Source organism: Ascaphus truei, chromosome 8 (assembly GCF_040206685.1).
Source record: "Ascaphus truei isolate aAscTru1 chromosome 8, aAscTru1.hap1, whole genome shotgun sequence".
NCBI classification, from domain to species: domain Eukaryota; kingdom Metazoa; phylum Chordata; class Amphibia; order Anura; family Ascaphidae; genus Ascaphus; species Ascaphus truei.
Genome location: NC_134490.1, coordinates 41,910,067 through 41,932,322, shown reverse-complemented (window position 1 = coordinate 41,932,322; position 22,256 = coordinate 41,910,067). Strand labels below are relative to the sequence as shown.

The window sequence follows — 22,256 nt, the reverse complement described above, 5'->3', positions numbered from 1 at the left end:
ATATATATATATATATATATATATATATATATATATATATATATATATATATATATATATATATAATCACAGATACATTCCAGGATGCACTGCTTTTAAGTAAAAACCTTTCTTTCTTGCTTTATCCATTGTAACACCGCCGGAAGAAGAGATCAGTGTATCTCGCACAAATAAAAGCATTTCGTTAGCCACAGAACAGTATCATCTATTCATTTTTGATTTTACACACACACATACATACAGGCATACCCCGCATTAACGTACGCAATGGGTCCAGAGCATGTATGTAAAGCAAAAATGTACTTAAAGTGAAGCACTACCTTTTCCCCACTTATCGATGCATGTACTGTACTGCAATCGTCATATACGGGCATAACTGATGTAAATAACGCATTTGTAACAGGCTCTATAGTCTCCCCGCTTGCGCACAGCTTCGGTACAGGTAGGGAGCCGGTATTGCTGTTCAGGACGTGCTGACAGGCGCATGCGTGAGCTGCCGTTTGCCTATTGGGCGATATGTCTTTACTCACGAGTGTACTTAAAGTGAGTGTCCTTAAAACGGGGTATGCCTGTATGTGTGTATATATAAATATATATATATATATATATATAAATAAAAAAACAAATAGACGATACCGTTCTGTGGTTAACGAAATGCATTTATTTGTGCAAGCTTTCAAGATACACTGATCTCTTCTTCCAGCGGTGTTACAATAGATAAAGCAAGAAAGAAAGGTTTTTACTTAAAAACAGTTAATCTTTTAATGTTATCTGTGACTGAAGCTTATCCCTCCCCCCTGTGCAGTATGTGATTTATGACTTGGTCCCTGAATGTTAGTGATATAAGAGTATGTGTGTGGGGAACGGTATTATCGTCTATTTGTGTTTGATTATTAAGCTTGGCTAACACGGTACAGATACCTCTACACACATATATATATATATATATATATATATATATATATATATATATATATTTATTTATATAAACACATATGTTTGTCTCTAGACACATTTATACAAGAAAAACAACAACACTGGCTCTCATTGACCAATCTCAAATATATGTGAAAATAATCAAATGTGATATATTTATAGATTTTAATACGTGATGTATTTGATATTGTCCACTGCCTATAAGAAGTGATTGTATTAACATAAAAGATGTGTATAAATTTTGGGGGAAAAAACGAATTTCACCCTAGTGATATAACTACTGGTGGACATAATAATCTGAAAATGTGAAAGTGATAAATATTGCTATATTACATAAATCATATTAATGGGCAAATTCAATGGTTATTTAACCGAAATGCAAATGTTATGTTCCCCACAGAGTCGTTTTGGAGTCTTAGTGCAGCTATCTGACCAAAATAAGTATAAACTAAAAAGGAAAAAGCATGCTCCATAAAATGTTGAATTTAATAATGTATGGGGGGTATACAGTATATAAAAAATGTACATTGTTAAAACTGGTATGATAGATTGGATCAATACGTGTATAACAACAATTATCACATTTAATAATGCATGAACAATTTTATACTAAAATGCATGAGATAATGTCCTCCGCAGATATTTGATCTTAGATTGCTAGTGGTACAGTACCACAAAAAACAAAAATTATGTTCGTTTTATCTTCTCAAAGAACCAAAAGCTTGATTTACCGAAATAATTGAAATTCAAACTTTCTTACCGGTATGTAGCAGTCACGTATCACAATTTGAACCTGGTGGTTCTAAATCTAGAAGATCACTCGGCAAGGCTGTTCACAGATAACCGCCACGTGACATCCTGAAGGCAAAGAATCCAAAGTGCTTGTTTCTGTGTTAATTGTTTGTTGAAAGGCACATTATACATTTTTAAAAATCATTAAATTCAATCTTGGAGCAAGGGAAGTTGTAAATACTCTCTCATAACACTCATTGTAAAAGCTGCTTAAACCAGCTGTCTCAGATTCATGCAGGAAGAAAACAATGCACTTATAGTGGAATCTTTTCTCACACTTTGCCTCTCTCGTAGAGATTCACTCTTAGGCCTGGGACATAGTAGGATCAGCCTTGCTGACCCGTGCTGAGGCGCGCTCGCGCTCAGAACTGAGCCCCTGCAGCCGCAATAAGAGCAGCTTTAGCAGGGGCTCGCGCACGCTTCTGCACGCTTGCGGAAGCGTGTGTCTTACCTAAATTTTAGATTTGGTGCTCGCCGGAGCGCAGGGCCGGTCACATGAGCAGATCGCCCAATGAGGGCGAACCAGCTCCGTGACGTCACTGGCCCGCCCCCAGACACGCCCACGGACGGCGCGCACTCTAAGGCCAAGGAAAGCACCGCTTTCCCTGAGCCTCAGCGCGCCTCCGCACGGGCAAAGTGTCTATGCCCGAGGCCTTAGGCTACGTTCCCAGTGGCCACTGCTGCATGCGCCACAGGTGAAAGCCGCGATCTGCGGTCTATTGTGGAGTGATGGGATGCGCGGGGGGTCCTGCCATTGGCTGCCTGCACACCACGTGATCGTGTCGTGGCAAGGAAAGACAAAAATGTTGTCTTCCCTGCCAGCGACTGCGTCATTACGCTTTGCGCGTCCACACACACACGGCGACTGGGGCCTGCCCCATAGAGGGCTGTGCTGTGGTGTGTGGTGCGCACCCCATAACGGCCACTGGGGACCTTGCCTAAGACATAAAGGTGCTCACAAGTAGGGATCTGCGATACATTTCTATAGATAACTGAAAGCAGTTGTCTCAGATTCATGCAGGGAGAGAGATATTTGACGCTTGTAGTGGAATCCCTCTTCACACATGCACCTCTCTCTTACAGCTGCAGTAGCTCTCTATATACTTTAGTATAACATTGTTCAAGCATTATTGAATGTGATTATTGTTGTTGTATACATATTGATACAATCTATCATATACTAGTTTTAACATTGTACATTTTTTATATATATATGCACCATACATTCATTATTAAATTCACAATTGTGTGACGCATGCCCCTTCTTTTTTAATTTTTAGTATACATGTATTTATATCTCTAGATAATGTTTTAGCAGGAGAAATGTAACAGTTTGGAAGGCCTTTTCTGCCGATAGGCAGGGCATATTGTACTGTATATCTGTACTCTGTGCTGTTTTATCCCTCCAGTGCTGAAGCAGTTTGATTGACCCCTTTGTTGCCAGAAGGACCTCTGGAGCCTTGCACCAAAGGGGTTAACCCCTCAGCCACCCCATAGCTTTTCTAATAGGACATGTTGCTTACGTCTCATTACATATAGAGGAAGCGTGTGTGCTGTAATTATGTAATTAGGGGTGGGATGCTAGAAGCAGCCTTAATATCTTTAATTTACTTTGTCATTATAGTGATTTAATACCAATGCTGCTTTTTATACATTGTGTAGCACAATATGACACTGAATGTATATTCTTTGTATCAGTTCTTTTGGATGTCTGTAAAGAATATGACTTAAATGGTTCGTCTGGCTTATGTTTAAACACATACCTATAACCCCCACCTAGTATGCAGACATTAGGGACACATACCTCTCACCTCCTAATAGCAAACATTAGGGACACATACCTCTTACCCCCACCTAACACACAGCTATAGGGACATGTACCTCTCACCCACTCCTAATCCACAGACATCAGTGTAGTAGATGTGGGAACAGCACTCACCATGCTGGTATATCAGGAACAATCATTGTGGTAGAGGTGGGTGCGGGTGATCCTGGATCACCACCAGGATCTTCAAATATCAAATCTTGTAAATCATTGTGTGCAGCAGGGGTGCGAAAACTGTGGGGTGCGACATTTTCTGGGGGGGGGGCGCGGTGCTTACACAGGCCCCCGCGCTCTTCCACAAAGCATTTAAATGAAATGCATGTGTAGCGCGCGAGGCCTCTGTATGTTACTTACCTTGTCTCCAGCAGCTTCTGGCGATGGTTCACATGATAGAATCACAGAGAAAGACTGCCCGGCGCTTCCTAGTGCAATAATACAGCACCACCTAATGGTGGATAAAATGCAATGCAAATGATTTAGACATAAAACAAAAACAATATATACAAATCTAATAGCCACTCAACCTCACGAGGGAAAGCTACGATCCTCTAGAGAGCCAGATATACGGGAGATGAGGGAGTGTGCTGTAGACTAACACAGTGGTAATGACGGTTGCTTGAAGTCGTCAGCTGCCAGGTAGCAAAGCTCGAGTAGGTGGGGAAGAAACAGGATATGGAGGGGAGACAAGAAGGGGCTAATGGTGTAGTAAGTTCCAAAACACCTTTAATACATAAAAATATATTAAAAAGCCCCCCTGAGGGTGTACTCACACTTTGTACTACCACTCAGGACACATAAGGGTTTCTCTATATACAGTTGCTATATATATATATATATAGTACTCAAAGTCAAACAGTATGTGAAAAAATGTTAAAATATATATATATATATATATATATATATATATAATGGGACATCAGAAAATATATAAATATAAAAATATCTATATATTTATACATACCAAAAGAATAGCACTGATGTTATATACAGCAACCCACGCTATAATTAGGAATTCAGGTTGTAGTAAAGTTAAGACCACAAACTACAATACTGCCCTGAATACCGTTCTTATCATAAGAACACACCCAGTTCTATGTCTAAATTAAGACCATTAGGAACTAATGTTTTTAGACGGTGAATCCAGAAAGTTTCCTTCTTAGTAAGTTGGGTATTCCTATTCCCACCTCTCCAATGTACTGGGATCTGTTCAATTCCTTTATATGTTAGTCCTACAGCATCACCTTGATGGAAGTCGTTGAAGTGTTTAGACACACTATGAGTTAGTACTTTTCTTTTTATATCACTCAAGTGTTCTAAAATGCATAAATGCACTGGTCTAGTGGTTTTGCCCACATATTGGAGGCCGCACGGGCACTCCAAAAGATAAATAACATGGTCTGATTTACGTGTAATGTGATTACTTATCATAAACATTTCCCCTGTTATGTTAGACTTGAATCCTATCTTATCTGAAGTCTTGTACCTACACGCTTTACAACTAAAGCAGGCCTGCACAACATGCGGCCCGTCTGGCCTCCCTGTGCGGCCCGGGTTTCCAGTTAATTAAATTAAAAAAATTTTTAAATGGCGACGATTCATCCGCCCCTCCTCCCTCTCCCTCCTCCCCCTCCTCCCTCTCCCTCCCAGCCCCCGGGTTTTGCGGTGCGCGGGGGCAGCAGCAGCATGAGGAGGATGCGGCAGCCGTGTGTGTGTGTGTGTGTGTGTGTGTGTGTGTTGGGTGGGGGGGGGTGGGCTGCTGACATGTGAGGGGGTGGGCTGCTGACATGTGAGGGGGGGTGGGCTGCTGACATGTGAGGGTGGTGGGCTGCTGACATGTGAGGGGGGGTTGGGCTGCTGACATGTGAGGGGGGGTTGGGCTGCTGACATGTGAGGGGGGGCTGCTTACATGTGAGGGGGGGCTGCTGACATGTGAGGGGGGGGCTGCTGACATGTGAGGGGCAGAGGGGGGCTGCTGACATGTGAGGGGCAGGGGGGGAAGTGATGTGAGGTGCAGGGGGGGAGAGAGTGATGTGAGTTGCAGGGGGATGGTGTGATGTGAGTTGCAGGGGGGGGAGAGAGTGTCATATTGAGGGGAGGGGGAAAGAGTGTCATATTGAGAGGAGGGGGAGAGTGTCATTTAGGGGAGGGGGAGAGAGTGTCATATTGAGGGAAGAGAGACATGGGGGGATGCTGACTTGTGGGGGGGATGCTGACTTGGGGGGTGGCTGCTGACATGGAATGGGCTGGGGGGATGTGGAGGGGGGTATTGTATGTTTGATGTGGAGTTGGGTATTGTGTGTTTGATGTGGAGGGGGGTATTGTGTGGGTGAGGGGGAGAGATGGGGGTATGAGATAGATGGGGAGTATCGTAAAGGTTGATAGTGAGGGGTAATGGGGGAGAGATGATGATGATGATGATGATGATTTAACCGGTGCGGCCCAATTTTTTTTTCCTTGGAGCAGTTCGGCCCTTCTCACTTTACGAGTTGGGCAGGCCTGAACTAAAGCAACCATAAAAACCTTTAATTGTATTTAACCAATTAGTCTTATTCTTTTCTTTCATTAGTGCACTAGGTGCAAGTTTCATTTTGAGATTCTCTGCCTTGGTGAATATTACTCCTGGATTCTCTGGGGCTTCGTCTTTAAGAACAGGATCACTTATGATCAGGTGCCAATGTTTCCGAATGATCTTTTTGATCTCAATAGCATCTTTATTATATTTGGTCTGAAATACCCATTCGATCTTTTTCTTAGTGTCTGTGTTCACCATTGTTCTAGTACTATTAATAATATCCGGCCTCTCCAGTAGGCGTGTTTTGTTCAAAGCTGTATTTACTACCTCCTTCTTATAGTTTCTCTCCAGGAATTTCTCATTGAGAATCTGGGACTGTAATTCAAACATCTGTTCGTCAGTGCAGTTCCTTTTTATTCTTCTGAATTGTTCATAAGGTATATTCTCTATCCACCTAGTGTGGTGACAACTATTATTAAGAATGAAATTATTGGTGTGAACTGGTTTAAAATAAGTTTTAGTTTTGATGGCCCCCTCTTCTATAAATATTGTTAAATCCAAAAAGTCAATATGGCTTGAACTTATTGTATGTGTAAAACTCAAATTCAGATCATTATCATTTAAAATAGCTAAAAAATCATTAAAACTTGTTTCGTCCCCCTCCCATATGATCAAAATATCGTCTATGAACCATTTCCATAGGACCAAACCTGTGCCAAGACCCGCCCTGGGCCAGACTACCAGGTCTTCCCATACTCCCATAAACAGGTTGGCGTAACTTGGCTCGAATTTGGTCCCCATTGCGGTTCCGCATTTTTGAAGGTAGAAGTCCCCATAGAAATTAAAAAAATTATGGTTAAGAATAAAATTAATACTATTAATAATAAAATCGCTTTGGTCTAATAGCATCTCAGTATCGTTTAACAGTACCTTTTTAATCGCTTCACAGCCCTGATCGTGCCCTATTGAAGTATAAAGTGACGTGACATCACAACTTGCTAATAAAAAGTTTTCCTTCCATTCAATTCCTGCTAAGATTTTAATTACATTTGTTGTATCTTTTAGAAATTTTTTTTGATTTTTAACATATTTCTGAAGGAATGTATCAATATAGTGTCCGAAACGCATAGGAGGCTGTTTGTTATCCCCCCTGGGGTGATGTTTTTATCAGTCAGGTACTGAAATAAAAGGGACTTTTGTTTTTTCACCACCTGACTCCCTGGCAGTGCGCTATTTGCTTGTTTGTTCTACTTGTATCTGGATCCTCACCTTCATGGCTGGCACGCCACAGTGGACCCCCAAAGACTGCAGGAGTGGGTAAGAAGTTAATTTCTACTTATTTTGACCATGATAGCTGAGTACTCAAATGTGGATTATCCATTCAACTAGGATGCTTTATTATGTATGAGTGACTCACAGGTCATTCTTCATTTAACCCACTCCGTAGCAGCGTGCTTGGAGACTTGTGAAACGCGTATGATTTTTTTATTTTCCAGGCATCCATAGCAGCTGTGCTACCTTTGCTGATGTCATCCAGCTCTGAAACAACTCTGCACTGAAATCTCCTGGGACAACAGGAGGAACCGCACCAGCGGCTACAGCAGAAGAGCCCAATCGGAGACTCCAAGGGAAAGCCCCAGGACTCCAGTGACATTCGGACAGCCTTGCTAATGTTTTTTTTTATATAAAACTCCAATTCGTGATTGCATTACTTTTTATACCATTTGTTTATTAAATCGTCTTTACATACTACATCGTTGGAGGTCCTCTTGTCTGTGCTCTTGTCCTAGATCTATTTCTTCTATTGCTGGTGCCAGGATCACCTCCTCCAAGAGCAGCAGAGAGCACTTCTATAACACGGAAGATTCCCTCCCCCTCCCTCTCCACCTTTACCACTACTGTCACCCCATTCAATATGGATTTTAGCTTTAAGGACTTTCATGTGTTTATATAGTGTAATTTATACATGATTGTCATCACTCCCCTGTTTAATTCCCATGCTTTGTGTCAATTAGTATTTGGGTCAAATCATCCCTATAGCTACTATAATTGTTTATTTCAGCGCACAGGAGCTTTTGTTTTTCTGCCTAATACAGAGACAGCAGGGACAGATACTGTACCTTCCTAATACAGAGACATCAGGAACACGTACCTTTCACCCCCTCCATCACATTTTCCCAGTGTCATTTTAGTCCTGCATATGTTATTTTTATTTTAAGGTCTATTTGGCTAAGTCAACAGATGGAGAAAGTGTGTTTTTACCCAAAATAATTTTATTGTTGCTGTTGCTTCTGATACAAAAAAAAAATCACAATTATGTAAAGTTGTACAAAATCCTTATTGTATGTGCCTAACAACAAACAAAACAAACAAAATACAGCACACAGTTTTGAAATGTAGTATAAAAATGCATGAGACCACACTGGTAAGAATTAAAACACTGTTTTTCAGAATTAACACTTTGGCTCAACACAAGAAAAAAAGTGTATTTAAAATGAAATTAATTTGTGTAGCACCCTCTGGTAAGAGTTTTATTTCACAAAGTCTTGTATTTCAGAGCTAAAAAGTTTTCAAGTTTGACATTCGGTAACAATTACAGTATTCACACATTTCGACTTTACATGAAGTGGCTGCCCTCAGGAGTTAGAAAAAAAAGAAAAAAAAATCAACAACAAGTACCAAATATAAAATATATATACTACAGGAATATGAACTTACACAAATTAGCAACAGTTAACATTTGTGGTTATACATAAATATTTTTTTTTTAATTTTTTTATAAAGATGTGTACAGTGCAGTAACCCTGACGTTTCAAGCACTGGTTTCGGTGGTAGTAAATACAGTCGCGGGATGGGTATAGCGTAGTATCAGGTAGTATTGTGTGTATTTGAAACCGTAGTTTAAAGTAGCACCATAGATTTTTTTTCCTGTTGTGGTTCAGCAGAGGAAACTCCATCTGGAGGTCCGTGTGTTTGTGTGTGTATATGTGTGAATGTGTATATATACCTATACATACAGTACACACGCAATATCATATTTATTACAAACACTGGAGCGGTTTGCCCTGAAATTTCTGCTGACGCCAGAGAGGTTAAATGTGGTCCAGTAAGCAAATGGGTCGGTAACCCTTTCCCTGCTGAAGGAGGCCAGCAACGTAAACTGTTGTGTGACACTCCAGCAGCTAAGGTCTTAACCCTTTCCATGCCGCTGAGGCTCTCAGCGCATTGTGACTTCCCCCTCCTCCTGGCACTGAAGATGTTAAACACACTCTCCTGGCTTCTTGCAGAACCGCAGAAACTCCAATCTGAATTTGTACGTTGGCTGTATTGTGATTTTGTTGGCGATGCCACTTTAACCCTTTCGCTGACTGAGGGGCCAGCAACGCATTGCTCTGCCTGTTATTTTACTACTTTTGCAATGCGTTGCAGCCTCTCAGGCAGCAAAAAGGGGCCAACGGGCCTTAAAAGCTCCAATTTAGCACTAGGCCAGCATTGCACATGAGTTCAGAATACTTACTGCACGAGTGAACACAAGGACAGGGGTGTAACGTTGCAGTCCTTGTTAGCAGATCTATAATGGGAGGTTCTTTAGATTACTGTTTATTAGCCTCTTACTACAATGGATTTTATTAACCCCAGCAGTGCTGTAGGATTCTGACATCCATTTTCTGTTGCACGAGGGGGGTTCAGCAGGGGATTGTATTTAACCCCTTCACAGCCTGCAGGGCTTCGCGATGTGTTGTGGGGCCCCCGGGCTGTGAAGAGGGTTAAAAGTCATGTAGTAAGAGAAGATGATTTGACAAGTTGCTAGGGGAGGCACTTCAGTGGTAAGATGTCCATATGGTAGTTTAAGTTGCTTTACATTTGGTCTGGCAATAAGGCACTAAGGGAATCCCCCCCTAACAAAATCTTTAACATTAAGGGTGTCAGCCAGTGTTTGAAACACTTAAAGCACGAGCTCCTCCTATTCTATAAAGCATGCACCCGGTAGCATTTTCTCTAGCTTATATTAATTTGTTTGAAAATTCTACTGTCAACTCCTCACCCCTTTGCTGCCAGAGGGACCTGCAACGCATTGCAAAGAAATGGGGTTAACTGGCTAGTGATGTGTTAGTAATACGGAGTTTAGTACTCAAAAACTGGTGCCCTAACCCCGTAAAGGTGCAGCCCCATCTGCACTACTCAATTTCCAGAATAAACCATTCTTTATATTGACAAAACCTTTTAACAAGCCTTTTTATGTACACAGTCCACTGTGATTATCTCCTCTTTGCACTGTAGCACTCCAGAGATATCAGTTTGTAAATGCTATAGGTTCTTAGCATCCCCCCATATACAGTAAGTATGAAAGCTTGTGTCTTCAAATGCTTGCTTTATCGTTTCAAAGGAGAATTGGCTAACACACCAAATTATGATTTGAGTTCTTATTGTTAACAGTGTAACCATTTGTGTTTTATTCCGATTTATTTTTTTAAAGAGAGACTGCACCTTTACAGATTCACTGGGCCCTATGCAATATTGTGAGAAGAGGTCTTCCCCGTGCTTGGGAAGCTGTGACATTTATTCAAATGGACAGAGCCCAAATCTTCCTGAGGAAAGGTGAAAGCCAGCATCACTTTATGTTAAATAGGGTCCATTCGGGGGGATGCATCAACACCAACAAGTGTGTTTTTGCCACCCAGCTTCATTTTTTCCCTTTCTCTTGCACCCGTTGGTCTTAGTATGGGGGTAATAGTAGCACCAATACTTTTCAATCTATGAACCCACAGTATTAAATGCAGTATCTACATACAGTACTTACAGTTCTGATTTCTATTCAGAAACAAATTGATTTATATTTTTTTGACATTCTTTCAGTTTTAGAACACATACATTGTATAAACTTTTCTACTGTAAATATGAGGTCAACAGAACTTCACCCCATCAGGTTTAACATTCATTCAAAGCAGTACTTACTCTTCTCTTTTTATAGGCACTTCTTATGGAAGCTTTTTCCATCTGCCACCACTTTAGACCTCTGGTGCAAATAATAGGGAAAAAATGAGAGCAACGCAGATTCTGAATGTTATACATCCCATTAGACACTCCTGAAATCCTGGAGCAAAGCACATTGCTACAGTGGCACATACTGTATAAGCACAAAATGAAAATGCCTTACTTTGCACCAATTTTGCTTCTAAGTAGCCCTGATGCATCTCCCCATTTTATTGTACAGACGCTGGCATCACCCTGGGAATTCAATGCATCTTGTCCCATCGCACTTCATGCTCTCCCTGTCAATTTCTTTTTTTTACTTCCCCCTGCACCCCCCTCCCCCCCAATTTTTTTATATATCAATAACGCTTTGAAAAAAAAAAAAACTCCCCAAAATACAATAATAATAATCCCAAAATACGTACGGACGTTGGTCACTGCTGAACTCGTATTCCACATTTCCCATCAATCTTACGCCTTAGTGCTGAGGTTCTGACACAAAAGCTTGCTAATTAAACACACAAGACAGAAGATGACTTTCTCTATAAATGTACAGTTCTTATCTTGTTAAGGCCGCATGAAGAATGTTTATTCGTTAAGCCAGCGTTGTTAATACAGCTGGATTTGAAGCTTCATTTTGAGGGCTTGGCCTATCTCTCCGCTGAGGTAGTTGAGGTCTTTCTCCTCCTCTAGTTTCTGCAGTTCCTTCTTGCGGTAGAGTGGCATGCTGGCGATCTCTAGGTTGTAGGTACCGGGCCCAGTCTTCTTGCGGCCCAGGTACAAGAAGCTAAGGCCATCCTTCTGGTGGATGCGGAAGAGGCCATCTTCGTTGCCCTGGGAGATGATGTAGCGCACATGGTTCTCCAGAGACTCCAGGGCCGGGATGAGCTCCAGGATGTGCTTCTTGTGGGCCAGGTTAGAGATGTTCAGGGTCATAATGAGAGGAGCATCAGTGTCAACGCTAGCCAGGCTGATGTGATGGTCCTACAGGGGGAAGAGAACGTCACTTAAGATTAACTCAACCTCATTCACACAATCCCAGTTCCACCCCATACATCATCCTCCTATAGACTTAAATAGAATCTTCCTCTTCAACACACCAGTTGCCCAATGGACTTCTTTCGGGTCACCCTTTTATATACATATACACCAGTTACATTCATAGACTGTAATGGATTCAGGCTCTAGGTTACATTATTGCTTGTATTAATTTGAATAGAATCTCCACAGACTTCAATGATATCACTCTAATACACATATAAGTTCCCCCCTGGATTTCAATTTGATCATCCTCTAACACACATCAGTTGCCTGTGTAGATTTCAATGGAATCCCCTTGTTACATGCACCAGTTGCCCCATAGACTTCAATAAAGTTGCCCTCTTATACACATCAGTTAATGCTCACACAAACTCCAATAGGATCACTGTCTTACATAATTTGACCCTTTAAAAGTCAGTACGCTCAACTTGACAAATGTGTAAATGGAGTGAATGACACATAGATATACTTGATGCATAATTCAGTCTCTGTTCTTAACCATCACAATCTTATTAAGTTGGGTTCCTTTAATAAGTCAATTGGTGTGAAGAATGCTCTTCCGTTCAGTTGAGCCTGTGCTGTTCTCACCTCATGGCCAGTGGTTCCGTTGGTGCTACGCCGCTGCCTTCCTCTCTTCTGGTTCCCGTTGACCTTACATTCATAGCAGCCCTCCGGAGATAGGATGTTATCGTCATCCTCTTCAACGGGAGCTGGGAGATAGGAGCCCTTCCCGAACCCGAGCCCAGAAATGCAATGCCTGGAAAACAAGGGAGAGAGTGGAGTCTTTATATATGATTACCGTCTGATACACAAGAAAAGACTTACTGCAGGAGGGGCCACCAGCTCACTCCAAAATGATGTGTTACAAAACACAGGTGGATAGATAGAGAGAGATTGTGGTATATTCGCAAAGTGATCCACATTATCTTTTGGTAACAACCATTCTAGTGAGTGACTGGTATTAAGGGGAAATGGTTATTGCAATTTATTAAGTATACTTGTAAAATAAAACAGTAATTTAAAGATTATGGGCCATATAAAGCTATTATCAGATAAGATGCCTTCCGGCACAGAAAGGGGTCTTATGAAGTAGCACCACTTAGTTGATATTAGAAAAATTCATCATCAAATAAAGTCAAAGTAAATAAAAAAATTTAACAGAGTTTTCACTGTGATTCATTAATATTTTTAGAACCTAATATGTTTGTATGTATATAGTCTATATACACATAAAAGCACACACATGTACAGTGGCGAGAAAAAGTTTGTGATAATTACTGAAATTCCATAGTTTTTCCATGATAACCTTCTTGAATCAAAAACAGTATTTTCTTAAATATGCAATAGGGTTTATATTAACTAATTCCATGTCTTTTGAAACAAAATGATGTATGAATTAGACAAAAAATGCGTAATTAAGAGTCAGGGTATGTGCAAAAGTAAGTGAAACCCTGGTTTTATCAGCTAAATTCAAGGGGATAATTAGAATCGGGTGTTCAAATAATTAGGTAAATCTTCAGGTGTGAGTTTGGGAAGCCCCACATTACATAAAGATCAGAAACTTTGTGAGTTTGGTCTTCCCCAAACAGGTGTGTGGAAACACGTCATACCACGATCAAAAGAAATCTCTGAGGACCTCAGTAAAGCAGTTATTGATGCTCATCAGCCTAGAAAGGGTCACAAAACCATTTCTAAGGATTTGGTGCTCAACCAATCCACTGTCAGACAGATAGTCTAGAAATGGAGAAAGTTTAAGAATGCAGTCACTCTACCTAGAAGCGTCCGTCCTACCAAATTCTCTTCAAGAACAAACCGGCAAATCATCCATGAGGTCCGAAAGAACCCCTACAGTAACATCCAAGGGCCTGCAGGCCACTCTCGCTTTGGCTAATGCGAGTGTTCCTGACTCAACTATCAGAAAAAGACTGTACAAGAATGGTATTCAATTGGAAGAATAGCCAGGAGGAATCCACTGCTTTCTAAAAAGAACATTGCTGCCCGTCTGAAGTTCGCCAATGAGCACAAAGATGATCCACAACACTTCTGGAACAATGTTCTCTGTACAGATGAGTCAAAGGTAGAACTTTTTGGCCACAATGAGAAACATAATGTTTGGTGAAAACCAAACACTGCGTACAACAGAAGAACCTGAACCCAACTGTCAGGCATGGTGGTGGGAGTGTGATGGTTTGGGCTGCTTTGCTGCCTCAGGACCTGGATGACTTGCCATCACTGACACAACCATGAATTCTGCATTGTATCAGTTGATTCTAGAGGAGAATATCAGGCCATAAGTCCGTGAGCTGAATCTGAACCGAATGTGGGTCATGCAGCAAGACAATGATCCTAAAAATACAAGCAGATCTACAAAAGAATGGCTGCAGAAGAAGAAATTCTGCGTTTTAGAATGGCCTAGTAAAAATTCGGAAATAAACCCCATTGAAATGTTGTGGAAGGACCTGAAGTGAACTGCCAATGCAAAGAAGCCCTCAAATGTCACTGAGTTGAAGCTCTGTAAGGAGGAATGGGCTAAAATTCCTGAAAACCGATGTGAGAGACTGACCAGCAGATACAGGAAATACTTAGTTGAAGGCATTGTTGCTCAAGGGGGCGCCACCAGGAACTCAATCTAATAGTTCCCATACTTTTTCACACATGGATGTTGAATGTTGAATCATTTGTGAATAAATAAATGTTGAAAAAGTATCATGTTTTTGTTTAATTAATTTCATCAGGTTATCTTTATCTATTATTAGGACTTAAATTAAGATCTAATAACATTTTGGTTTGAAATATGTGAAAATCCTAAGGGGTTCACAAATGTTTTCTCGCCACTGTATTAGTGTACACACACACACACACACACACACACACACATCTATATGCACATCTATTAATATAGTCACACACACACTCAAACACATGTACATGTATATGAATATATGTTCATTTTTAATATATTACATTGTGTATTTTTGTTGTATGTAATATTTCATTTTCAATGTGAATATTAATGGCAAATAGTTCCTGAAGTGGCAGCAGAAATCGACCCAGTCTCCCCAAATCAGCCCTAGTCAGCTCACCCTTGCCCGGCTCTGTAGTAGCCCCCAGGGCAACCACACAAGTAGCCGCCGTCGGTGTTGGAGCAACCATGGCTGCAGGGGTTCCCGCCGCCGGAAGAGCACTCGTCAACATCCTGACATCCACTGAACGACTGATCGAAGTCGAAGCCAGAGGGGCAGACACACTTGAAGCTGCCCAGGGTGTTGTAGCAGGAGGCAGAGCCGCAAGTAGACTGACTGGAACACTCATTTTCATCTGAGGGAGAGAAACGTAACTTGTTAGGGATTGTAAGCTCTCATGGTCAGGGACACTCCTACCTATTGTATCACTATGTGTAGGTTACATTGTGTTATTGGCTTTCAGTCTCATAAAGGGAGCCAGACATAGAGTTGAACCCTTTTGCTGCTGGTGGGGTTAACAATGTTATGATCTGCATATGTTGCTGGTTCTCTGACATCAGAGAGGTTGATGACGCCTTCTGCCATTTGTAGCTGCTGATCCCTAATGTCAGCACCTGATGCTCTTTAACCACTGTACAAATTCAAGGACATACTAATATATATACATACATATATACATACTGATATATATATGTATACACTGTGGGCTCTTCATTCATTTATATTTACTTACATACAGTACATACATACACACACACACACACAGACTCTTACATTACTAACATTCAATGGCTATTTAACACCTAGTCAAAAATCGCATCTACACACGGGGGAGGGATAAGCACAGATAACATTCCAAACAAAGTAAAACCCTTGCTTGCTTCATTCAATGTAACATCGCCGGAAGAAGAGATCAGTGTATCTCGAAAGCTCGCACAAATAAAAGCATTTCGTTAGCCACAGAATGGTATCGTCTATCCGTTTTTGATTATTAAAGCTCGGCTAACACGGTACAGATACCTCTACATATTTATATAAAATCTGATAAACACATGAATGCAGTGATACATACATACACACAGATGCACACATTACCACACTGATGTTATACTGGGAAGGGAGTTACATTGGTACCGCTGCTTTTTTATTTACAGTCCTACGGTTAATGCATTAGACATTTTGTATCTACAGTAGAGTAGATCGGTCCATATTTACTACGCTGTCTTCTATTGTGCACATATAACAGTGTTCTAACTTTTCCTGTATGTTTTCCTGTACTTTTGATACATTAGAAAAGAAACTTGGTTTTCCCACTTTTCCCTCTCTTTTTCGGGAGCCTAACCACAGGGACCACTGAGTGACCTGAATGGTCTGCCACACCCACGGGTGGGTAATCAGGGCCCCCTCCCCCCCTCTTATCTTCTTACCCCACTGTCACTAAAAAGGGAAAAAAACAACTGTTATGGTATTATGTTATGTTTATCTTACAATGCCTATAAAGTGATGTTTCAATACCTAATAAAAACGTTTGAAAAAAAAAAAAAAAGAAACTTGGTGGACTAAAGGGAAAACGTAAGTCTTTTATTTTCTTTGATTTACTTTTTGAGTGCTGATCCAATATCGTTTTTGTATAGTTGTATGCATCTAGCGGTATAGATGAAGGATAATAGCACCTCCATCTGAATTATAGTAGACAGGGTGAGTGCTAGTTCATTCTATTGTTTTACGCAGTGTTCTGCCATGAGACACCTGATTCAAATGGATGGGCTCTAAAAGGTATCTTCCAGCATTGGAAGATCTCAAAGCATTTTGCCAGCATCGTTTCCTTCTATGTCCTTATAGCTACTCCCTCTCTCCCTCACCCTTACTCACCAACACACTGGTTCCACTGATAGTGCTGCACGTAGCCTTGCGGGCAGCCGCAGCGGTATCCTCCCAACACGTTCTGACAGCCGTGCTGACAGCGGTGGTTCCCGTCACACTCGTCCACATCTAAGGAATGAGAACACATGAGAGAGTCAGGCCCTGCACGGACCTCTTCACAGGCATCTCACCCAACAAGACAATGCAAAGCAAAGCTCTAGTATCCATAATGATCCCGGCAGAAATATGTGATTATGTCCCAGTTTGGTTTATAAATACAAAAGTACAAATGATAAGGGATTACCCCTTCAGATTTAACCAGCAACAAAAGAAAGGGCTCTGTACAGTGAGACTAGTGACAATATGGAATTTACTACTGATGGAGACTGACGGCACAGTAAACAACTAAGAAATGTTTACACATAAAATAAACTTTTAGAAAATATTAGACAGCTTTTTAAAAATTAAAGGACTACTGGGATATGGCAAAATGGTTAAACACAGGAAGCATACTGGGAGAAATGTCATTGCAATTAATGGAGTCATTTATTTGTCCCCTTATGAGACATACAGTAGGCCCTGATACACAAAAAGGTGCTAAGTTAAGCACGCCGCTACTCCCATTCAAATGAATTGGAGTAAAGGTGTGCTAAAGCTTAGCACCCTTTTGTGGATCTGGGCCATAATTGGCTGTTTCACTGGGTTTTTTGATTGTCTTCCTCTGGATCAATATAACTGTAAATATAGGATGAGTATAGTCAATTACAATTTAACAGAGGTTTAACTTGAAGGACATGGGCCTTTTTTCATCCTAATGTACAGAGTAAAATCCCCCTGCAAATTTTTCACAAATGCCAGAAAGTGTGTATTATTGAAGATTTTTTTTTCTATCGTGTAAACTGCAATGGGGGCAAAGGGTGAGATACATTCACATACTCCAGGGCCATAGAAATACTCTCACCTTCACAGTTGCTGCCGGCGTTGTCCAGAGAGAAACCCTTCTGGCACTCACAGGTGAAGCTGCCAGGGCTGTTCTGGCACACACCGCGGGAACCACACAGGCTGGTCTGGGCACTGCACTCATTGTTATCTGTGGGCAGAGTGCAGAGCATGAGATGACTAGAGAAGACTAAAGTGTTCAATAGTATCACACTCTGATGCATATCAGTTAATCCCAAAGTTCCCTTATTTTGACATACATCACTTAATCACGTAGACTTAATTAGGGTCACCTTCTTACATAAATCATTTGACCCTTAAAAAACTTCCATCAAAATCACCTGCTTACATCCATCAATTGCTTCTGTGGACTTCAATAGTGTCGCCCTTTTCTACACAATAGTTGATCTCATAAACCTCAATATGGTCACCTGTCTGTAGGCCGAGTCCCACTTAGTAACATGCATTGAAAGAATTTGCCATATAACACACCCCCTTCCATTTTTAATACTTGTTTCATAAACTGATGTATTTTATCTGCTTTGCAAACTCTGGCTCTAAACCCGGACTGTGGGAAGCTCAATAACGAACACCGCAGAATACACAACTGGCTGAACAGAGGACGCGGAAGCAGTCACCAAATGCCCAGTGATCAGGACTGAGTTTTGATAGTAGTACAATGGTGAGAAGCGGTGCAGCGCACAATGCCATAACTTATCTAGTGACTCTTATTAATTGTGCACTGCCAACTTCTCACCTTTTCTCTAGTTGATGGGTAGCTCAGTGACAAACAAAGTGAAAGTCATCTGGGCCAGCGGTGCTCGACTCCAGTCCTCAAGAACCCAATAGGTCAGGTTTTCAGGATATCCCAGCTTCAGCATAGGTGGCTCAGGTGTGCCACCTCTGTTGAAGCTGGTATATCCTAAAAATTGGACCTGTTGGGGGTCTTGAGAACTGGAGTTGAGCACCCCTGGTCTGGGCTATGATACAAGGAGGCGCCTCTTACCGATACAAGAGGACTGGTGCTGAGTAAAGCCAGGCGGGCACTTGCAGTTGAAGCTTCCTACAGTGTTCGCACACAGGAACTGGCAGTTGTGCTGTTTGGTTGAACATTCATCCAGGTCTGTGGAGTTCAGATACAAGGTCACACAGTATATCGTCCCCTCCTAACTTGCAGTTCCCCCCAATATGGCATATCTTGAAAGTGAGCGCCGGATGATGCCCTTGAAATCAAATTAACCAACCTTCAATTTCTTTCTTAGTAGCCGTTTTTGGGTTTACATTAATGTTGATTTTACTAATGTCACCGTCAAATGGGAAGGGTTCTGCAGCCATAGGCTGCGGTCCCAATGATCACTGTGACACGCGCGCCCGGTGGGGGGGGGGGGGGGCGGCGCGTGCACAGCGCTACCCGCGATCTGCGGTCTTTAGGGAGAGAGGGAGATTGCGACGGGAGGGGGCGTGGTTGGGGTTTTGTGGGGGCATGGTCATGACCTCACGCGGCTGGTTCGCCCTCATTGCGTGAACCGCCAGCGGGACATGGCCACGCCTCCGTCGCCAGTTCTGAACTCAATTCCATTGAGTTAAAAAAAACTGCGAGTACAGCGCGGCTGCACCTTCAGCGGGAAGGTGAGTACTGGGCCCAGCCCCATTGAGGGGCAGTGCTTACACGCACAGCGCACGCCGAGGTGTGCGCTGTAGCAGTGACTGGGACCGCAGCCATATACATTTAAGTTTGGAGCTTATTTTGTTAGGAATAAATACCACTTTAAAAAATAATAAGAATCAATGAGCAGGGAAAAACTAGATACCATATTGTAGAATCTTTTAAAGTGATGCTGTGGGCTTATTAAGGAAATAAGTGAGGCTGCTACTCCATAACATGCAAGAAATCCATATAACAAATCAACAAGTAATAATAACTTCATTTCATGTGGCGCTTTTCTCCTAAAGCACTTCACGATTACAATACAGTGTACGCTAAGCAGCATTTAGGATTTTTACAAACACAGTCTCTGCCAATCTGTTTTTGGTGCCAGAGTCACAAGGAGATAAATGGACTTGCAAAAGGTCACAAGAAGCTGACACTCGGATTTGTATCAGGCTCCCGTGCTTCAAACTCAGTGTTGTTGCTATCAGTCAGCGTCTTTACTCGCTGAGCCACTCCTTCAGCCAAGAGCTTCCTGGGCAAATCTATCTGTCTCTTTCTGCCTCTTGTAATCATGATAGACTGTAAGCTCAATCAGGACAGCAAGACATTGAGCCTGTCTTATTCTACTATAAGCAGTCCCGTGCACACTAGCAGCGCACACATACCTTTGCAGGTCTTGCCGTCCTCTTGCAGAATGTATCCTCGAGGGCAGGAGCACTGGTAGCTGCCCTCTGTATTCTTGCAGATAAAGTTGCATGGCTTAGGGGACTGAGCACACTCATCCAGATCTGTGTGTGGGAAAGAAAGGTTGTGCCCATATTAAATCAGATACAGTTTCTCTATACCAGTTTTCTATAACTCATGAATAATCCCTATCACGAGTTGTATTGTGACTGCTTATTGGGAAACCATCCAGAGCAGGTGAGATAAAGGCCCATGTTACTTGACGGTGCTATTCCATTAGATATCGAAAGATACCTTCCGACCTATTCACTTGAATAGACTGTTAGGTGTCTAGTGGAATAGCCCCACTTACAGTAGTTATTATAGGTCACAGCGCAATATTACAGATACGTCCTTTCCTCTGTTGCACGACTGCTAAAACTCTGACTCAGGCCCTCATTCTCTCCTGTAACCTCCTGCTGTCCGGCCTTCCTGCCTCTCACCTGTCTCCCCTACAATTTATCCTAAAGTTGCTACTAGAATCACTCTACTCTTTCCTAAATCTGTCTCTGCGTCTCAGCGTCTCCCCTGCTGAAATCCCTCTCCTGACTTCCTATCAAATCCCACATCTCACACTCAATTCTCCTCCTCACTTTTAAAGCTTTACACTCTTCTGCCCCTCCTTACATCTCAGCCCTAATTTCTCGCTGTGCACCATCCCGATTCTTGCGGTCTGCTCAAGGATGTCTTCTCTCTATCCCCTAAGTATCTAAAGCCCTCTCCCACCTTAAACCTTTCTCACTGACTGCCCCGCACCCCTGGAATGCCCTTCCCCTCAATATCCGACTAGCAACCTCTCTATCCACCTTTAACACCCACCTTGAGACACACTTGCTTAAAGAAGCATATGAGTAGCACTTTGGCGAATACTATACACGATACATAAAGCTTGGCCCTCTGCAGACGCACTTACCAGAATTCCCTCCTACTGTCTCTGTACGTTCTTCCTACCTACCAATTAGATTGTAAGCTCTTTGGAGCAGGGACTCCTCTTCCAAATGTTACTCTTATGTCTGAAGCACTTATTCCCATGATCTGTTATTTGTATTATTTGTTATTTATATGATTGTCACGTGTATTACTACTGTGAAGCACTATATAGATTAATGGCGCTAGATAAATAAATACATACAGCGTTTAAAACAGCAGAAGTACTAGGCATGGGGCTTTAATTCCTTCCAGTAACAATTTTGATCCCCTGAGAAACCTGACTGTTATTAACTGGAGTAAGGAAAGATTTTTTTATTTGTGAGACAACATTGGCAGGTGTTTCACTAGGATTTTTCATTGACATCTGAATATATAATAAATATCTCATCCAGTTAGAATTGGGCAATTTGTTAAACTTGATGGACACATATCCACCAAACGGTTTAGCCAACTGGTTCATAATAGTGATACAAAGTGTAGCTTTCTCCCTGTGAAAGAGGGAAAGAAATATTGTACCAGGATTCACCCAAGCAGTGGCTGCATGTCAGATTATTTGCAGAGAGATGAATGTGTGAAGAGGACCTTGCTCTTAACTCCTATTGAGATACGCGTGCTGCCAGGGAGATAGATGCTAGACAGTTTTATGGTCTGTATCCATAGACAGATACAGTGTGATCCCGATTGTGGCGCACCGCAGACCTTTATGTTATACGTGGTCAGAGTTGGCAAAAAGAAATGTATCTAAAATCAATTTTATTCGCACTCATATGCAGTATTTAAAAATAGACATATATGAGTCTATGTGTTCTACTCTGGTCACCTAGTAGATCCTTATGGTTAGATAATGGTGACTATAACGATCGTGTTGTTCTCGTTAGGTGTTGTTTGCCATAGGTATACTTTTGAGGCTCGTTGTTCTGTATATATCTCTTATTCTGGATATTAGGATTCGTGATTGTTCATGTTGCTCTACAAAATACCTCTGGTGGAAGTATTGCCACTCCAGAGGTATATGCCTACCAGGGTGGATAATGAAGTTATTATTATAGTGTTATGACTTTGGTAGATCTAGGTTAGGGAGGTGTATTTTGAATCTATAATACCTTG

General features: G+C 41.7%; 1 protein-coding gene and 1 long non-coding RNA gene across 2 annotated transcripts in view; one reads left to right on the top strand and one right to left on the bottom strand.

Annotated features, from left to right (window-relative positions):
• Nucleotides 1-5,944: 5,944 nt before the first annotated feature.
• LOC142500924 (uncharacterized) lies at nucleotides 5,945-7,817 on the top strand. The gene is made up of 2 exons (XR_012803356.1): nucleotides 5,945-7,382; nucleotides 7,562-7,817. It is a non-coding gene; the product is annotated as an uncharacterized LOC142500924 (long non-coding RNA).
• Nucleotides 7,818-8,318: 501 nt separating this feature from the next.
• The window catches only part of FBN3 (fibrillin 3), a 181,428-nt gene continuing 167,490 nt past the window's right edge, over nucleotides 8,319-22,256 (bottom strand). Inside the window, exons 59-65 of the mRNA XM_075611661.1 lie at nucleotides 20,162-20,284; nucleotides 18,852-18,968; nucleotides 17,868-17,996; nucleotides 16,916-17,035; nucleotides 15,164-15,398; nucleotides 12,669-12,837; nucleotides 8,319-12,023 (exon numbers count right to left, since the gene is read on the bottom strand). Of these exons, the coding sequence (XP_075467776.1) occupies nucleotides 11,649-12,023; nucleotides 12,669-12,837; nucleotides 15,164-15,398; nucleotides 16,916-17,035; nucleotides 17,868-17,996; nucleotides 18,852-18,968; nucleotides 20,162-20,284 (1,268 nt within the window). The 3' untranslated portion in view covers nucleotides 8,319-11,648. The remainder of the gene's footprint in view (nucleotides 12,024-12,668; nucleotides 12,838-15,163; nucleotides 15,399-16,915; nucleotides 17,036-17,867; nucleotides 17,997-18,851; nucleotides 18,969-20,161; nucleotides 20,285-22,256) is intronic.